The sequence below is a fragment of the Micropterus dolomieu genome, linkage group LG19, assembly GCF_021292245.1.
Source record: "Micropterus dolomieu isolate WLL.071019.BEF.003 ecotype Adirondacks linkage group LG19, ASM2129224v1, whole genome shotgun sequence".
In the NCBI taxonomy this organism is placed as follows: Eukaryota; Metazoa; Chordata; class Actinopteri; order Centrarchiformes; family Centrarchidae; genus Micropterus; species Micropterus dolomieu.
In genome coordinates this window covers 35496202-35514415 of record NC_060168.1, presented here as the reverse complement: position 1 = coordinate 35514415, position 18214 = coordinate 35496202, and the positions used below count along the sequence as shown (strand labels likewise).

The 18214-nt window shown below is 43.9% G+C and overlaps 2 protein-coding genes across 2 annotated transcripts in view; one reads left to right on the top strand and one right to left on the bottom strand.

Moving 5' to 3' along the window:
• sgta (small glutamine rich tetratricopeptide repeat co-chaperone alpha) overlaps nucleotides 1–7605 on the bottom strand; it is a 10731-nt gene extending 3126 nt beyond the window's left edge. The window contains exons 1-11 of the mRNA XM_046030078.1: nucleotides 7430–7605; nucleotides 6317–6465; nucleotides 3384–3487; nucleotides 3178–3268; nucleotides 2945–3044; nucleotides 2660–2764; nucleotides 2259–2394; nucleotides 2107–2169; nucleotides 1165–1202; nucleotides 869–1075; nucleotides 613–731 (exon numbers count right to left, since the gene is read on the bottom strand). Of these exons, the coding sequence (XP_045886034.1) occupies nucleotides 620–731; nucleotides 869–1075; nucleotides 1165–1202; nucleotides 2107–2169; nucleotides 2259–2394; nucleotides 2660–2764; nucleotides 2945–3044; nucleotides 3178–3268; nucleotides 3384–3487; nucleotides 6317–6416 (1056 nt within the window). The 5' untranslated portion in view covers nucleotides 6417–6465; nucleotides 7430–7605 and the 3' untranslated portion in view covers nucleotides 613–619. The remainder of the gene's footprint in view (nucleotides 1–612; nucleotides 732–868; nucleotides 1076–1164; nucleotides 1203–2106; nucleotides 2170–2258; nucleotides 2395–2659; nucleotides 2765–2944; nucleotides 3045–3177; nucleotides 3269–3383; nucleotides 3488–6316; nucleotides 6466–7429) is intronic.
• A 1255-nt stretch (nucleotides 7606–8860) lies between these two features.
• On the top strand, nucleotides 8861–18160 carry LOC123957366 (thimet oligopeptidase-like). The gene is made up of 3 exons (XM_046030085.1): nucleotides 8861–8976; nucleotides 10840–11046; nucleotides 17877–18160. The coding sequence occupies exons 1-3, from the start codon at nucleotides 8964–8966 to the stop codon at nucleotides 18143–18145; spliced, it is 489 nt and encodes a 162-aa protein (XP_045886041.1). The 5' UTR covers nucleotides 8861–8963; the 3' UTR covers nucleotides 18146–18160.
• Nucleotides 18161–18214: the final 54 nt, after the last annotated feature.

The following is an 18214-nucleotide window of genomic DNA, read 5'->3' as shown; positions in this document are numbered from 1 at the left end:
TGGGGGGGGGGGGGGGGGGGGGGGGGGGGGGGGGGTCACGGTAGGTTGTTAATATTAAAAGTTACTGGCACACTGCTCTTAAATCATTTTTCTGATTGCACGTAGGCCTACATATTTGCAGAGCCACATGCGAGAGCCCGGTGTGGGCGGGGATAATGAGCAGACTGCAGCGCGCACACACTTTTCGCGGTTATGTCATCGCATTATGTCATTAATTGTGCAGCCCTAATCCACACCGTCATCACGACGCATCTGTGGCTCCACCCACACTCCTACGTCTTCATTTTAAATATCAGACCTTCTGCTACGTCTCCGCCTCCCGTCCAGACTAAAACGGCGAATCCGAACACCTAAAACGTTTAAGTTTGAAAACGGCGCCGACCCTGTTCTGGTTTTAAACTCCGGGGTGGCGCGTTAGTGCCGACAGGTGAAAACCATCACTCAGACGTGATTTTGTAAATTAACTTTGACTGCAGGACTACTGAAGTACTCGTTTTCGCCTGGACCCCTCTGTCAGTAACACGTTCTGTGAGAGACGACGCTTCCTCTAACGTTCTCTTTGTTCCTACTGAAGCATCGCCCCCGACTGAAACAGCCCTCGGGCGAACTGACCTGAGTGTCATGGCTGCTCCTCGTTTCCAGCGCTGGGCGTTCGGTTGCGGATTTGACTCCTCAGCTGTTCGATGAGTTCGGGGTTCTGCTGCTGCATCTGCTGAGCGAACTGCTGACCTCTGCGATACACACAGCAAAAAACACCCGTTAACAGCCTCCCGACAACAACGCAGACCGTCACGTGTCGACATGAACAGAACTCGCAGCTCGAAATGAACCTGCGTGGGTCTAAATCAAACTCCGCTGGGGTACGTACGCCTGGATGAGTCCTGATAAATCTCCGGTTGCAGCAGGTCCAGCAGCTGCAGCAGGTCCAGCAGCTCCAGGGGCCGCCGCACTTCCTCCTCCTAGTCCTGCTCCTAGTCCTCCGAGTCCTCCCAGTCCCGCTCCTAGTCCTGCTCCTCCTCCTCCTGCTGCTCCTCCTCCCACCCCGCCGTATGCTCCTGACATCATCCCCGACATCCTGAGAGAGAGAGACAAGACAGGAAGTTAACATCAAGAAACCACAGAGGAAGAAACACTGAAAGACCCTGACTGAGAAAATCAACTCACAGCTGCTGAACCTGAGGGTTGTTCATCAGAGACGACGCCTGCAGAGACAGAAGTGCACATATTCAGTCAAAACTTTATTAAGCAGGGCTCCAGAGTGAGACAATGTTTGGTGGTGCCAGCAGCGGGTAAGCAGCTCGTGACCCTGTAGGGTCTGTTCAGACTTGGCCTCGGGTCCAGTTGCCCTTGACCTCAACCTTTGTTGGATAACTATAACCTGGATTACTGAGAACCTTCCTCGATTTTACTTGTTTAAAAATAAACGCAACACGAGAACATTTAACCGTTAACTTCGCAGCAACCCTGCAGTCGCTGAACGCCGTTTTCTGTGGCGGTGAAAGCAGAGATCCTGCGACTGAGGAAAGGACCGTCCATATTTAGATCCTTTCTAGTCTTTCTGACCACTCAAAGCGTTTCACACTACAGCTGCATCAATTAGTTGTCAAATATTAAATTAATCACCAAGTATTTAGTTAATCGATTAATCACTTTGAATCATTTTTTTAAGAAAAAACATCCAAATTCTCAGATTCCAGCTTCTTAAACGTGAATATGTTCTGGTTTCTTTGCTCCTCTGTGACAATAAACTGAATATATTTGGGTTGTTGTCACAACAAGAAGTTTGAGGACGTCACCTCGGGCTTTAGGAAACACTGATTGGCCTTTTTTTTTTTTTTTAAAGAATGGACCAAACAACTAATCGATTAATGGTGAAAATAATCAACAGAATAATTGATAATAGAAATATTTGTTAGTTGCAGCCCTAGTTTAAGCTACATGTCACATTCACACACTGATGGCAGCCGTCAGGAGCAATTTGGGGTTTGGTATCTTGCCCGGCGACACTTCAAAATGCAGAGGATCGGGGATCGAACCGCCAACCTGCCGATTAGCGGGCAACCCGCTCCACCTCCTGTGTGTGTGTGTGTGTGTGTGAGAGCTCACCATGTTCATGAAGCCGGGGTTACTGAGCAGACCGGCCAGATCTACTCCTCCCATCCCTGCTGTCTGAGAGAGAGAGAGAGAGAGAGAGAGAGGTGAAAACAGACCCATCACTGCTCCTAAAAACCAGGTCCCTCCAGGTCTTCTCCTCTTACCGGACTGGACGTTTCCATCTTCTCCTCTGCGATCTTCAGGTTGGCTTTGTAGGTGTCGTTGTCGGGGTCGAGCTCCAGAGCTTTCTTATAGTAGCTGGCTGCTTCTGTGTGTTTGTTGAGGCTGGCCAGCGCCAAACTGAAACACAAAGAGACTCCTGTCAGGAACAATCCCTGACGCTCAGCTCTTCAAAATATCGATCAATGAATGATCGTCCTCAACGCCTCCTGACAAACGCTCCCCGCTTTTCCTTTTCTAATGCAGAAAATGCGGCGTCTTATACCTGTGATCTTTTTAAACCTTGAGAGCTACTCGACGACAGAGAAGATTTACAGCTCTGGTGAAAGAGCAGCTTTTGTCTCTGCAGCCTAACTGTGACAGACGGACGGAGCTGGTATCCTACCCCATCCTCCCGTAGGCTTTGCTGTAGTTTGGGTCGATGTTGATGGCCCGTTCACAGTCCTGCACCGCTCCAGCGTAGTTCCCCAGTTTACTGTACGCCGCAGCCCTGCAACACACAACCACATCAACACCCCAGCTTTTCTTCATCCTGTCACATGACTCTGCCGTTGTGTCGAAGATGAAGGACTTTCTACCCATCCACCTACCTTTCTATCAATCTAGGAGTTTGATCAAACAGCTTTGAACTGAAGCATGTCAGACTGATGAGTGATGGCGGCACACTGACCTGTTGCAGTAATACACGGCGTTCTGGGGGTTGATGGCGATGGCCTTTGAGTAAAACTCAACAGCAGCAGAGAAGTTCTCCACCTTCATTTGGTCGTTTCCTGCAGTCGAAACAAAACACGCCACCTGATTACTGACAAATAAAGTCAGGGACAGAAACTAAAAAGACAAACGCTGATGATCTTCTGAGTGAAGCAGCGAAGAAGAGTTTCCTCCTCGTCGTCGTTGTCTCACCGTCAGTTTTGAGCGCCTCTGCCTCGGCTCTCTGGTCCTCAGTGAGGGAGTTTTGGGTGGCGTTGTTGTTGACCTGCGACTCAACTGGATGCTGCAACACAAACAAACACAGTCAGTCAGACACTTCCTGGAAACGGAATCACCTTCAGCAAGAACGACGGCTGTCCCGATTTCACGCTTAGAAAGAGGCGTTCCTCGCCGTCTACCTTGGCCGTGGCTGAGGCGAAGATCTCCGGTAACGTCATGGGCACGGCGAGGCTCTGGTCGTCAGTCGAAACTTCAAACGCCGTCTCCAAACACTGAACAGCAACTGCAGAAGAAGAAGAAGAAGAAGCAGCAGCAGCTCGCTTTAAAAACACGGAGCGCATAAACAGAACTGAGGAAAGTAAACGAAGAGACCAACAAGAGGGAAAAGTCCCGGAGGATTCCTGTTCACTGATCATCAAAAGACCACAACAACACCTGGAAACAGAACACATGTTCACACGTGGCGTTTCCATTTTACATCTTATATCTGGGCGTTTTGGGGCAGGAAAATAACATATCAGTCAGAAAAAAGCCAATCAAAGTCCTTTAATGTTGTTTTTCTGCTGATACAGATTCTGCTCAGATACTTACATTTAGCTAAATGTTGATCAAACAGCTGTAGCTACTACATTTTCACAGGTTACTACTAGACAAAGATATAAAAAGATGATCAGCACGAATTATTGATGATCTGATTTGAATAAAGGTTCAATGGGAGAATGTGGAAAAACTGACGTGAGATCAGCTGATGTATTTATTAGAGTGTTTCCAGCTCAGAATGAGGCGGAGGTGATCACACGTACCGCGCCTTCAACTGGCTCAAACACTTAATACATACATAATGACATACGTTACATTAATGTATTTGTTGTAGCCAATTTCGATGTGAATCACGGTGGTAACAGAGGCTATATGAGGAAGTCACAGGTGAATAGCGAGAGGGAATAACGATCTGGGGAAGCCACACAGTTTTTCCAACCGTGCATGTGTGTATTTTCGTGATGGATTTTGTCATGTGCTTCCGCTACAATCGTGTTTACTGCTTTTTACATGCATACGAGCTCAGTTTACATCCGTAACGCAAGCAGCAGTGTTGTGTAATTTTATTCTGCATAAAATAAAGTGTTTACGGTAAGCACGCCATGGCAGACCAGATTTTTAGCACCATTATGCGTTGGAGACGACTTCAAATTCCTAATAATTACACTAAATAATTACACAAAAGTACGGACAAACCTTCCCATTCAATGGATCTTCTTTATTGTTATTATTTTCTACATTGCAGATAAATACTGAAGACATCAAAACTACAAAGGAACACAAATGGAATTAATAAATATGGAATATAATTTCATGTGTGTTCTTTCTTACCATGAAACTTCAAAATTAATAGCCGCCTACCCCGTTCACTGGCCTGGTTTTGGTACCCGTTTTGACAAATGAACGCAGAACTCAATTAAAAGCCCGGTCTGGTTCTTATAGAAGATCTTTGGATGTATAAAACCTCTTAAAGCCGGGACGCCTGCTTGCGCTGGTTCATAACAACATACATGTTAAAACTTTTACGGACACGCTTCACGTCGTTAGATCGATTAGATTCTCCACAATTCAGTCTTTCAGTTCATTTAACAGAAACATCAAACACCAAAGTCTAATTCATTCAGCATGGTAAAGGAATTAAAGGTCTGTCCCAGATATTGGGCAGGATGAGTTCAGTGATTTAAGCGAATAAAAGCCCGGCCTGTTAATTTAAGTTTTACAATGTCAAATATTAACCTGAGCAGATACAGAGCAACACTGGCACTCAGGGGGAGTCGTGTTTTTGGTCAGTAAACAGTAAATGTTCAATATTATTTACATTAACTGATTTGGTCGAGCTTTTACCCAAATAAATTTACATTAACCGAGTAATGGAGCTTTCAGACCAAAAGCGAAGCGAGCGTTAGAGGCGGTGAGTTTACATACAAAGTCAATGCAAAGACGTGTAGAGCCGCGATTTCCTGTCGGGCGGCGCGACGGAAGTCACATGACGCTGAGTCGCGATAGCCTATCAGTGTTGAGATTGTCCGTACGTCACCGAGGCTTCAGAGCGATGTTTGGAGAGGGCCGGGCAGAGCGGGGGATTGATAATCTGCCGGCCGGCTGAGAGCTGCTAAACTTGGGGGAGAGGAGCAGGGAGCAGCGCTCCAACCTTTAGACAAATAAACCCCCGTAGTCGGTCGGATTCTGCTCTGACAACTACGCCGTTTACTCGCAGGAGGAGCTCAGAGTTAACTGCTTTTATTAAATTAGCTTTTTACTGTAGTTTTTGGGATTACAACGTTGATTTATCTTCACTGGAGCTTCTCAGCAGCTAGCTTCCGTGCTGGACAAAGCTGGACGTTACTTGGAGAAAATACAGCGAGGAGGTGGAACTATCTGGTGAGTTCAGAAAACATGTGTCTGTAACTTTATTCCAGCTGTCGTTGTACTTTACTGTGACTAAGTTAGCATAGCCCTGATCGATCCGAACTCCATTCAGAAAACAAACATTTTAGAAATTGTTGTCTTGCTGTCCTGCTGACAGACCTGACAAAGCATGAATTCATATGTTCAACAAATCTGCATCTCGTTGTAGTTATTTCGGCATCAGTTTGATCCGTTTATTGCTATTAAATCACAGCAAAATGTTTACTTTGGCTTCATACAGTTGTTGTATGTGAACACTTGCAGCGAATGTACTCACGTGAGGAAAGCGTTGCGAGGCGAAAATCCGCTGTTGGTCTGAAAGCACAATTAGGCTCGATTGTTCGGCCTGGGGACCTTTACTGGAGATTTGCCCTGACCAGGATTTGAAACCTGGTCCTGCATCATCCAGCTGCACGTCCATCTCTTCTCCTGAGGGAAATATCTGGCTATCTGGCTACTACACGTTCACCTGCTAATCTCTAACTCTGCCTGTTTGGTCGCTCGCCAAAGTAACATCAGTTTGCGTGTGTTGACAGCTGAAGTGACAGTAATAATTTCTCTTCCCCCCCCCCCCAAGGACTCTTTTGAAGTGGACACTGATTCAGCCACAGTAAAAAAGTCAGGTATCCGACTCTTGGCGTCCTGTGGTACGACAAGGACTCACCTTCCAGACTCTCCTGGGCGCCCGAGGTCAGATTCCCTGAGTGGAGCTGGTCATGGAGGAACTGGATGATGGAGAAGGCGAGACGCTTGTTGTCTGTCATGGTGACGGAGGCTCAGACCTCTCTGTGGTCACTGTGGGAGGGAGAGACCCTGCAAGCAGGAGGGAGAGGCAGCTAGCATGTTGTTATCAAGTCTTTAAAATGTTATACCGATGAAAAACAGACAGAAGCGCCACTCTCACGTTAGCCACCCCCACTTTAGCATTAGCTTGTAGAACATTCTAGCAACTCATGCTAAGAATAACTCAGCGTGACTGTGTTAGTAATGCTAACAGCTGCGAGCTAACACTGTCCATCTCGGTGTATGAATCACGATCAAACAAGCGGATGACAGCAGACTGGTAGTAAAGCAGATAATTAATTAGCTAGCTGGGGTCACTTTGAAATATAAATACATTGTCCATAAACAAAGTTAGCTGGTTACTTTTAGCCTAGCCTGTGCTAGCACGCCGACATAAACACAGGGTCCGCTGCCAAGATAAGTTAATACAAATTTCCAATCTGATTTTTGGCATTTTAACGCTGTCTTGCACATCGTCGGCAGAAAGTAACGCCGAAAGATATATCTTTTTTAGAATAAGTCGGTAACGTTATAAAGTTTACTCCTCGGCAGCACATCATCTCAGCAGAATGTCACTTAAACAACACATTTGCTCATCTACTGCCCACTAGATGTAGTCTGTATCCCGGGAGGGAAATAGTGTGATAACATGGGGCGAACTGGCTAAATGACTAAAAGATGCACTTGCTTTAATCTAGTATCTCTAAAGTATGATTTGGTGCATTTAACTATGCCGAATAAAAGAGTGGCCCCTGATGAATGATTAAATGTACTAACTTTAGATCTAAAATAAGTACAGTTTTACTCAGAAGCGAGGTCAAGTTGAATTGCCAGAGTTTTGAAAGGGGCTTGGCGTGACGTGTTCTCCGAACCACAGCGGCACGATGCTAACGGCTAGCTAGTTAGCGGATGGCATTCCGTTGGTGCTGCCGTCAATATGAAACTGTCATGACGCGAAATCTAACGTGGGAACACAGTAACGTGTTTTTCCTACCAGCTGTCTCTGTGTGTCAGGCGCGGATTTGCCCGGTAACGGATAGTTGACGTTAAGCTCCGCTCCTTCGTCTAATCGTAGCCGTCAGTCAGCTAGCCACTTAGCTCGTCGCGGAGATATGTCGTAAAGCATCAGCGCCGGTGTTGTGAGGGTTGGTGGTGTCAGGTTACCAGCAAAGCCTGGAAAACACCGGAAATTGTGCTAATTCGCCTTCAGAATAAAACAGCCTACTTTTACTATCACTGTGTATGAAAGACAAGATGAGATAAGACAACAGACTAGATAAAAAATAAAATTGCACGGAGCAGAGTAAAGGAAAAAATGTGATACACTATAAATCACAATAGAAGGATATATTAAGATATAAATAAGTAGAGTATGGGAAACAGTTGTGGAAAACAGGAGAAAAATATTACAAGAAATAATAAAAAAAAAAAAAACAATTAAATACAAAATGTCAGTGGAGACATGTCATAGATATATTCAAGGTCTTTTTCACCACAGAGCACTTATGTAGTGTTGTAGTCAAGACCGCCCAAACCGAGACCAAGTCAAGACCAAGACCAGAGTTTATCGAGACCTAAACAACACCAAGACTTTTAGAGGCTGAGACCAAGTCACAATCGTAGGGAGGGGGGACAGTCGTTAACGGGAACAACACATTTTTTAATTAGGGTTATTGATTGTATTTAAAGAAATACGCTTTACATCCAATCAAAGTTTGGATGTTAACAAATAAATCAGACAATGCAAAAGCAATTTATTGATATTCCCAAAGTTACGGTCTTGAAATAAAATCCAGAGTCCTCAATGTCCGAGACAGAGACATGACCATCAAAAAGTGGTCTTAAGACCGGTCTCGAGACCAAGACTGGTCACGAGTACTACAACACTAATCCTTGGGTTGTAATATGTAAAATAATTATGTTAGAAATATGGTCTGTACACTTTTTATCATATATAGAAAAACTTGAAATATATATTATGTAGAATAAATTAAATGAAATATGGCATTTTTTTATTCAGCATAACAAAATGGTACACTGTAGTACAGGAATGACAGAGACTACAGTGCTTTTCATTTAATAATAACAAGTATGCAATACATTAAAATAAGGTGTTTGTTTACAAATGTTACTGGTACAAACTTAAACATACAAAAATATCATAATGAATATGATACATATAAGTAACTTCATTTAATAATGGAGTTAGTTTATTAAAAATACTGTAAATCCATAGACTGTATATAAAAAGTGTAAATCATCATTTTGATCATGGGGCCATTTGTACATACTGTATAATATACAGTATAATCCAATATAATACTCATAATTCGGCTTTTAAACATTTAATTTGTCAGTTTGGTGTTTTTCAATGTTGCTCCCAAGAAGAGCGCCTAACTTAGGGTTTTATTTTGAAATGTTTTCCCGGATGTGTGGTCTGTCTTTCGCCGCCGCTTGAACCCGCGTGCACTCCGCTCTCTGACAGTTCGACACACGGAGCTCGCGACCCGTCATTCAATACCTGAACCATGGGGCCGACAGGTGAGTCCGCAGCTGATGTTTTTAACCCGACCGAATCGTTTTAACGTGAAATCAGCTCTGTGGTCGCCACGTTTCCTCCCTGACTGTCTCTGTGACCAATCAGAGTTAATTAGCTTTGATCTTTGATTTTTTTTGTTTAGCTAAGTCTTGAAGCTAACGTTAGCTAGCTTAGCTGCTGAGCTGTTGTCGGCTTGAACCTGAGCCAGCGAGTTAAATTTCACCAGGAAAAAAAAAAAAGATTCACGTAGAGTTTAGTGTAACCCAGAGAGAGCCGGCGTGTTATGATGGTGGCTCGTGTCTCCGCTGTTCTGTCTCGATCCTCTCTCTCCTGTTTCATGTAGCATGTGTTAGCTAGCTCACTCTGCTAATTCACCGAGCTAACTTCACAGTTGTGCGGTGTGTTCGGTCCTTAGCGGGGAAACAGCAACTTCAGACTGACTGCCTTTGATTACAGATGGATTACCAATTATTACCAATCTCCCGCAGCATTCCCGTCGTAAATGTATGAAAAGAACAATTTACAGTTCCCGCTGCCTTCTGCATGCAAACTGAATACTTTTCCTAAATGGTCATAATTTTCTTATGAATTCGGCAAACTGCTGATCCACCAAACATCACTCAGCTGCTGCTGCTGTTCACTTTTATAAGTATTTTTGGTGGAAAAGCAGATTGGGCTTTTGTAAAAGTGAAATTTGACTAAATGAAAGTGGAGTCTTGTGTATTACATGTCTGACGATTCGAAAAGTGACAACACTGTTGACAGAAGTGTATTTTTTTTTTAGGGGTTTGATAACAGATTTTAAGTTTGGATGATCAGCCACTATATAACTGAAGTTTTGCAGAGCTGTGGGGCTCCACATGTTGTTTACAGATTTTCCTGTTGGGAGAAACTGATATGGTTCAGGCCAAAACTAACTAGCTACTGTTTGTTCAGTTCTTAGACCTGAAGATGTAAAAGCTCAAATGGTACGGGAGGAAGATCAGAGAAAACGTTGAATTTAGTACACTGATTCAACAATATAAATGTAATTCATCGGTGTCTTCAAACTGTTAGAGGAAATACAGTAAAGTTAAAGGTCCAGAGTGTGATATTCAGGAGGATCTACTGACAGAAATACAATATAACTGTGTTTTCAGTGGTGTGCAAAAACCTTCCATAATGAACCGTTATGTTTTTATTACCTTAGAATGAGACATTTCTATCTACAGACACCGCAGGGCCTCTTACATGAAAGGACCCATGTTTCTACAGTAGCCAAGAATGGTCAAACGGCGCAACAGAGTGCATTTTGTCACTACGTTGAATATGTATGTAGTGGTAGTCGTCTGGTTTATTAGAAGTAAGAAAAGAAGATAAATTTGGACAAATGGAGGAGCATACGTGTTGTTGTAGCTCAGAGCCACCTTAAATCATTATTGCACAAAGAAAAATAAAGTGTACATGAGACATAAAGAAGTATACAGAACTTTGATTCGTGCAAAATCACATATTGCATATACATATTTAGCAAACACGTAATGTGTAATCTGGGCGACTGTGGCTCAGGAGGTAGAGCGGGTTTCCTGTTAATCGTTAATGTTCATCCAACACATCTCTGTAGCAGCGTCCATGTTGATTCCACAATAAGAGCACATGAACACGCACTGAAGTCGGAAGAACGACTTCACAACTCGGGGGAAATGGGACCGTTAGAGGAGCACGTGAATGCACCGTGAGCCGCTGGTTGCGATTCGCCACCCTCACCACTAGATGCCGCTAAAACTTACACACTGAACCTTTAAGTAAAGGCCATGAGTACTTCTTCCACCTCTGTCCCGTCTTGCCTCCTCTCTTCACCCGTCCTGTTTTGCTTCTTGTCCCAGGTGAGGTGGTGTTTGGCAGCCCGGTGCCGGTCTGCTCTGAGAACCGGCTGCGCTGGGACCTGAGTCCCGAGCAGATCCGGCAGCTCTCCGACGAGCTCATCGCCAACACCAAGAAGGTGTACGACCGCGTCGGCGCGCTGGACCTCGACAGCGTCACCGTCGAGAACACGCTGAAGGCCCTCGCTGACGTGGAGGTCGACTACACCGGTCAGTATCCACCTCTCTGCATCGTATGCTCTGATGTTCATCTTTAAATCTGATCTTTGCCGGGGGAAATGTATAGTATTCAGAGAAAAGTGGCCAGTGTGTAATACTGACCCTGCATGTTATTTGAAAGTCAAACTCTGTATTTGTCAGTGCCAGAATTTATTTTACTTTCTATTTTAAAAAAGCTTTCACTGTAAATTAAAACCTTTAGGAAAAATTTCTGCTGATAATTTTTCACATCTTCCATCAGTTCTTAGATTTCTTTCCTCTGCGACGATAGAAAATGAACTTGCAGTATTTCACTATCATAGCACAATTTACATTTACTTATAATTGGCAGACGCTTTTATCGAAAGCCGCTTAAACTTTGAGGAGAAACATCAAAGCATCAAAAGTAAGAGATCAGTTTTCCAGGCATGGAAAATGAGAGGAAAAAGTAGAATGTCCTGGAAAATCTTACTTTGTCCTGGAAAATGATTTAACATTGTGTTTTGCGGCAGTGTTGTGAACACATCTCTGACTCACATGTTGGCAAAGGATGGATGATGTTAATTCAACTGAATAATGTAAGTTGCATTATGCTGGAAAATGATCTCTAGAAAAGATCGGGGAACAACGATCCTTGAAAGAGCACCAGTAAATACTAGTAAGAGCTTTCGGCGCATCAATCAAGAGTAAAAACCTAGTGGAAGAAGTAAGAGTTGATACTGCAATCAATACAAGAAGAAGAAGGAACGTAAGCTTGTATTAGGGAGTTGAGGTAGATGGTGCAGACCCAGTAGTCACTCTCTATGCAAGCATTAGGGACTTTAATTTGGTTCTGGAGGCCCCGGGGAGCCAGTGGAGGTCACACTCTCTAATAAATAAAACATTGGGTCCACTAGAATTTTTAAGTTAAGACTGCTGGCAGAATTACATTAATTTAAATCAATGTTTTGAGTATGGTGAATTAGCTTTTAGGCCACAATAAAACACATTTCTAAGTAACAAGTTGATCTCTGTTAAATTGTGTGTTAGCGAGTTATCTTTAGTATTTCTTTTCATCTGAATCATAGTATAATCATGTCTTGTAGTTTATAAACGTAGCTAGCCTACATGCTAACTGGAGCGGTGGCTAATGGGTAATCCCATATTAAGTTAGCTTGCCAAGACGTTTTCCCTGGCTGCCTGGCCACCTATTACTCCCGCATGTAAGCCTACTCAATCAGTGACAGGCTACAGCTACTAGCTAACTTTACCTTGGCACACAGACTGTACTATCAACACTGCTCAAATTTCAGAGTAAGGACTTCCAGATGTCGGTTACAGTAGGCTATCACCAACAGAATCCTGAGCGAATGCAAATATGTGTAATTAAGTATAAAATTACTTACCATTCAACACATTACGCTTCAATGAGTTTCAGCTGAGGCCCTGTGGTCACTCGTCTGCCTTGAACATGCAAGAGAGGGAAACTGTGGGCCGTTTAAACGTCAACAAATTGATGAACTATACGTAAACACAGAGGCTGTGATTGGTCAGTTAGATTGTTGTTTTTACCTCCCATAAAGGTTTCTGTGTGGAGCAGCTCAGCCCCGACACAGAGAGGCTGAATAATTCGTGAATAATTACCAAAATGTTATCAAGACTAAAGTCTTTAAGAATTTAGTTTCTCCCTCTTTAACCCTTTCTTCTCAATTCAACCGATCAAGGTAGATGGCCGCCCACGCGTCGAGGTTTTCCTTGCCGCTGTGGCCAAGTGCTCGTTCACGGTGGTGATTGTCAGTAGGGGTGGGACTCTTTGGGCCCCTCACGATTCGATTCAGAGGGCTGCGATTCGATTATAAAACGATTGTCGATGCATCATTTTTCTCTACAGGATCCCTGGATAATTACTAAGCATTTAATTTGCACATTAAAATCCAAAGAAACATCTGCTAATTGGCTTAAAAGGACGAGTTTACATCCCTACTTTACTTTATTAACCTCGCCAGCTGTCAGACTCCTCTGAAAACTGAAAACTAATTATCAGGATGTTCAGTCTGTGTCCAGGACAGAGCTGCACACCCGTTCAGTCTCAGCTTGTACCAGATGTTTTCAGCACTTGACTAGTAGGTTAGTTAGTACTGACATACAGCTGATCATTAATGTTACTTCGTTACTAATTTAGCTAACGTTCCAGGTTTCACGTTTGCTCGCGATGTGCGAGTTAAAAGCATTACTTGGACATTGATATTAATGATTGTGCGACATTTTACTGCGGTGGCTATTCATTCTGCAGCGGTGGTGGGCTGAATACAGGGGACCTCTGGTCTCCGGTCTGTTTGACCACGTTAGCCTGATTCTTTGTGCGTCGGCGCTTCCACGTTTAAAGCCTCGGGTGCTGAGTAAGAGGTCGTTCCAGCTCACTTTAGCAACTTCTCCTGTAGATCCACACAAACAACCAGTTGGTCCGCCGTTCAGTACTGCTGGTTTGACTCGGCACATGAAGAAAAATATATCATGTGACCAGATTACCACTGATTTAAGCCTGAGTCAGGCCAGCAGAGAGGAGTTTATTATATTAATGTTCCCTCCAGATATTTCTGCAGTTTGAACAGAGGACTGACGATGAACCTGAATGTAAAGAGGTCAAACGCAGCGTGAACCCGCAGGTTAGTCGTCCTTTGTGAGCTCTGCGGTAAAGCTCTGAGTCAGCAGAATCGGCCTGTGACGGTAAAGACTCATCAGCAGTTTGTAGAGAAAGCGGCTGAACGCTGCTGCTGCTGCTGCTGCTACAATAGAGGCCGAGGCTTTTGTGGAGGCAGCTGGAAACCTGAAAACACCTCCAACTCTGCTGCTGCAGGAGGAGCCACTGGAACCGGTTTCATCACTTCACACCAACTCCTTTTTGTGATTGTAGATGAGACTGCAAGAGGGGGGAAAAGAGCGCAGTGCTGTTACATCTTTAAGGTTCATTCAGCCAGAAACACAAGAAATAATAAAGCGGGCCTCAGATCTGCTCTCACACTCCTGAATGAGACTGCAACTCGTCAGTTTAATCCGCAGACGCACCAGCTAACACGAGCTCCTCTTTGCATTCACCAACAGTCAGGTTCTCCTGCTGGAAGCTGAGGGAGGTGAATTGCAAAATGTTTCCAGTGTCCAGGATGTTGGTCAGTAAACACTGAACGCTCTGTGCAGATGCGTTTCAGGTGTCCTCACCTGCAGCCACTTAAATTTAGATAGCAGCTAAAAGCCTCCGTACTGTATTTTCAGAGTATATTGCGTCTCTGCAGAGCAACTGATGTGATGAAACTTTTAAAATTTCACAAATGCAATTCTTTTCTCAACACACATCCTCTACTTGTTCTGCTCTTTTTGCCAGAGAAATGTCGGCTGTGGATCGTTCCTAATGTGATGTTAGTTAGCTAACGCTAGCTAACTTCCTACTGAATGTAACGTAATAAAGTCCTGCTGTTCTGCTCTTTAATGATTGTAATAATGAACAGAGGCCGATCAGCTGTACAGGAACACTGCTGATCCTTCATATCGTTGAGTTTTCTCTCTGTCGTCGGGGATGCGGTGGTTCACTGGTACTGTGTGATCGACAGGCTTTAGCTTCTATCTTTCTTTTTTTTCCACATCAGTCTGAATAAAACCTTCAAATGTTTAATGCAACTGCAAAACTGTCTGCTTCTTTCTGCTTTTTCCAACAAATTTGTCAATATTTCTCCAGCAACAGACAGTGGCAGCGCCGACAGTTTGTCAGACTTAGCAACAGTAACTAAAGGGGGGGGGGTTATGAAAAGAGACTTATGAAAGGAAAAATACGCTGGAGCCTGTTTGAACTGTTCGCCACGTTTCCCTCCGTTAAAGCAGGTGGCAGTATGTAGAACATCAGCTGGCTTTAAGGATGGATGAACGTGAAGAGGAACTTTGTGCAAGTATCTCACCAGATGGGAGGAATTCCTCTCACTCTCTCATCCAACTTCATGATCACTCTCTTCTACGAGTTGTCTCACTTTAGTAACATCTAATCACAATTGAAGTAATACATGCTGAAACTTTACGCTCTTTTGAGTTTTCCTTCATATAATGCAGGTGTTCACAACATTTGATTTTCAACCAGGTGTCACATTCTGACCACCTGACTGTTGTCACTTCTTTAATGTAGAATTGTTGTCATCGTTGCACAGGTAATTTAAAGCAGGTGGTTGCCTAGTGGTGACTTTAGGATTCACTTTGGGCCGGATTTACTAACATCCCGGAGAAAGCGTACTAAACTGCGTGTGCATTCTAAAATATTGCAGGTGTAATTGTAGGACCTGTTATGGGTGATCAGCTATCAATTATTGCGTAGAAGACAACAGGTGCAAACACAACGGAGGCGGCAGTATTCAAATGAGGGTTTCGCGTGTTTTAATGGTTTCCGCCGTGGAGAGTCGGGAGGGAAAGCAGCCGCTGACTAAAGACCTCGGTTGGTTTCGTTCAGTGGAAATCGTCTTGGGACAGCACACCCTGAAAACCGCTTTGGGAAACCCCAGCAGAAACGGCTACAGTACGCTGCAATGACCCGGACGCCAGGAAGTGCCAGCAGATCGCGTTTCATCCAGCCAGAGGGAACGACCACCGACCGTCCGCAGCGTGCCCGGTTGCTCTGCGATCTCCTGGCCCTGTACGCCCCAACGCCCCATTCGCTCTCCGACACCTACAGTGGGTTGTGTCGCCGTTACGACCGGCGCGCTGTGAACAGTTGGGGATCTCTGGCTGGGTGGATTTTACGCGTGATCCGTGCACTATTGCAGCTGGGGGCTCTCTGCAGCGCCACGCAACTTTCTAAACTCTTCCATCTCACCAAGAAAAGAAGTCAGGTCGAAACGAAATTTGCTTTATTGACATGAATGTTGAAATGAAACATAACAGTGCTACTATTCAATTAATATATTCATCCAATAAATAAAATAATTATTTCTATTTATTGGATACAGAATATTATTATCTAATATTGTTAATTTCTCTCCGTCTTGTTTCATTACAGCTGTGTCTCCTCACATCCATAACAGCAGCCACCTCTGCAGCACTTAGCGGTTTGCACCTTCCTGTCAAACGTATTAAATCCAGATGCTGTTGCACTCGCATGAAACTGCGTTTAGGTTTGTTAGATCACACTGCACGTAGTAAATAAATGTAGTTGAATGTTACCCTCCCGCTACTTTGCATAATAAAACTGAAACGCCCCAAACTGCATATTCATCAAGGCAAAAGTACTATCTTGCACTTTTGAAAGACGTCATTCTGCGTGCACACCGTTAGTGGATCAGCTTATGTGCTAATCTGCTGGTGATATCACGTTTGCAGGTGTTTTTACTCACGCAAACCTTTAGTAGATCTGGCCCTATGTGTATCAATGGTTGGGATGTTGAGATTTTGCAATGTTGACACTTACAGACGATCAGCTGATTTGAAGCAAGGCGATCGCGCGCGTTGACAGCAGCTCCGTCAGTGCACGCTGAGACAAACGTCTTCGTCCCCTCATCCCTTGAACCGCAGGCATGGAACGACTGCACGAGCCCGTCCACAAATAAATGAATCTGATCCATCAAAGAGCACACCCCAAAATCAGCTGCCTTTCATGTTTCCCATAACTCTGAGCTGACCGCTTCTCCTGAGTGATGTGTGACCCCCGACCTTTTGAAAAGTGGAATATCCTCCTGATATGAGCACATAGGACGTGCCGACATAAAAATAGGACGCACTGCTTGACGTAGTTCTTTATTGTTTACCTCCACCTCGCACTGTGTTCATGTGCTCGTTACTCCTGTCAGGCTTTTCAAAAGCTGGATGACTGAAATGTTTTGTCTCAGTGTAAAATGCTTTTAACCGTAAGATCGCGACTTTCCAGCAATATTTTGGACCACATCTCAGTCCGGTTGTCCGGAGCCAGGGTCCCTCCTGAAGCCACTTTGCCGAAAACATGTTTTTTATTTTCAGGTTCAGTCTGGCGTTTTCTTTTTGTAGGTGGTTAAACACCAAAGTAATTACTTAACCTGGCTTGCTTCTTAGACATTTTGTAGAATGATCAAACCAGAGAAATGATGTAAGCTAGTTGAAACTTAAGCTAACGATTAGCTGAATTTAATAACTAATAATTAATGAACACACCAGTGATGGAAAAAAATCCTACTCCAGCAAGTAAACGTGTCCCTGTCCCCTAAAATGCCAAAAATGTTGGTATTACAAAAGTGAACCCTTCACGTTTTCACCACACATGTACACCTGCGCACCGGTTGTGTGCACCCATGTATATAACTTCAGTTAGTATGGTACTCTTTTGTTTTCATTTTTATTAGTTGAAAAGTAAAATCAATACAGCAAATAACGAGTCATAACAATAACAGAGCAAAAGATGCGTACGACATATAACAAGAACAGCAACAAAACACAAAAACAAGATATACAAATTCTTTCAAACGAGTCCAGACATTAAGTATCTTCAGAGCCTTTTTGTTGGAGGAGAAACGAATTGTTCTGAAATAAAGTTCAATTTCTTTCTCAAGGACTATAAATAGTTTTTGTAAAATTGAGCCAAAAGCAACATAAAGTTGACGGTTGTTGTTTTTTTTTTTTCATTACTTAAAACCCCCAAAAGGACATTCTGCCAAAACCAGCTGAAACCTGATTATAAAGAATCATTTAAAAAGTTTTACATAAACACATTTAAATGTATTATTAAGGGCCGCAGCCGAACTTTTCTCCAGCTTGAGTCAACTTACTGTTCAGGAAATGCATCACACTGACTGACCTGTCTAACTCCACCCTCTTCTCTCTAACCCCTCCCCCTCATGTATGACCCCGCCCACGTATCTCAGTCCAGAGGAACATGTTGGACTTCCCGCAGCACGTGTCTTCCTGTAAGGAAGTCCGAGCGGCGAGCACCGACGCCGACAAGCGTCTGTCCGAGTTCGACGTGGAGATGAGCATGAGGGAGGACGTCTACCAGAGGATCGTCGCTCTGGAGGTGAGCACACTGACGTCCAATCAGAGAGATGATTGGTGGATAGGTCTGTTCCTCCTTTTCTCCCTGTCACGAACTCTCAGGTTTTTCCAACAAGGTGAAAATAAAAGAGCACTAGACTGAAATAAAGGGTCACCAACCCAAAGTTACCTGGAGGCCCAGAGCCAGTTAGAGCCAGTTAGAGCCAGTTAG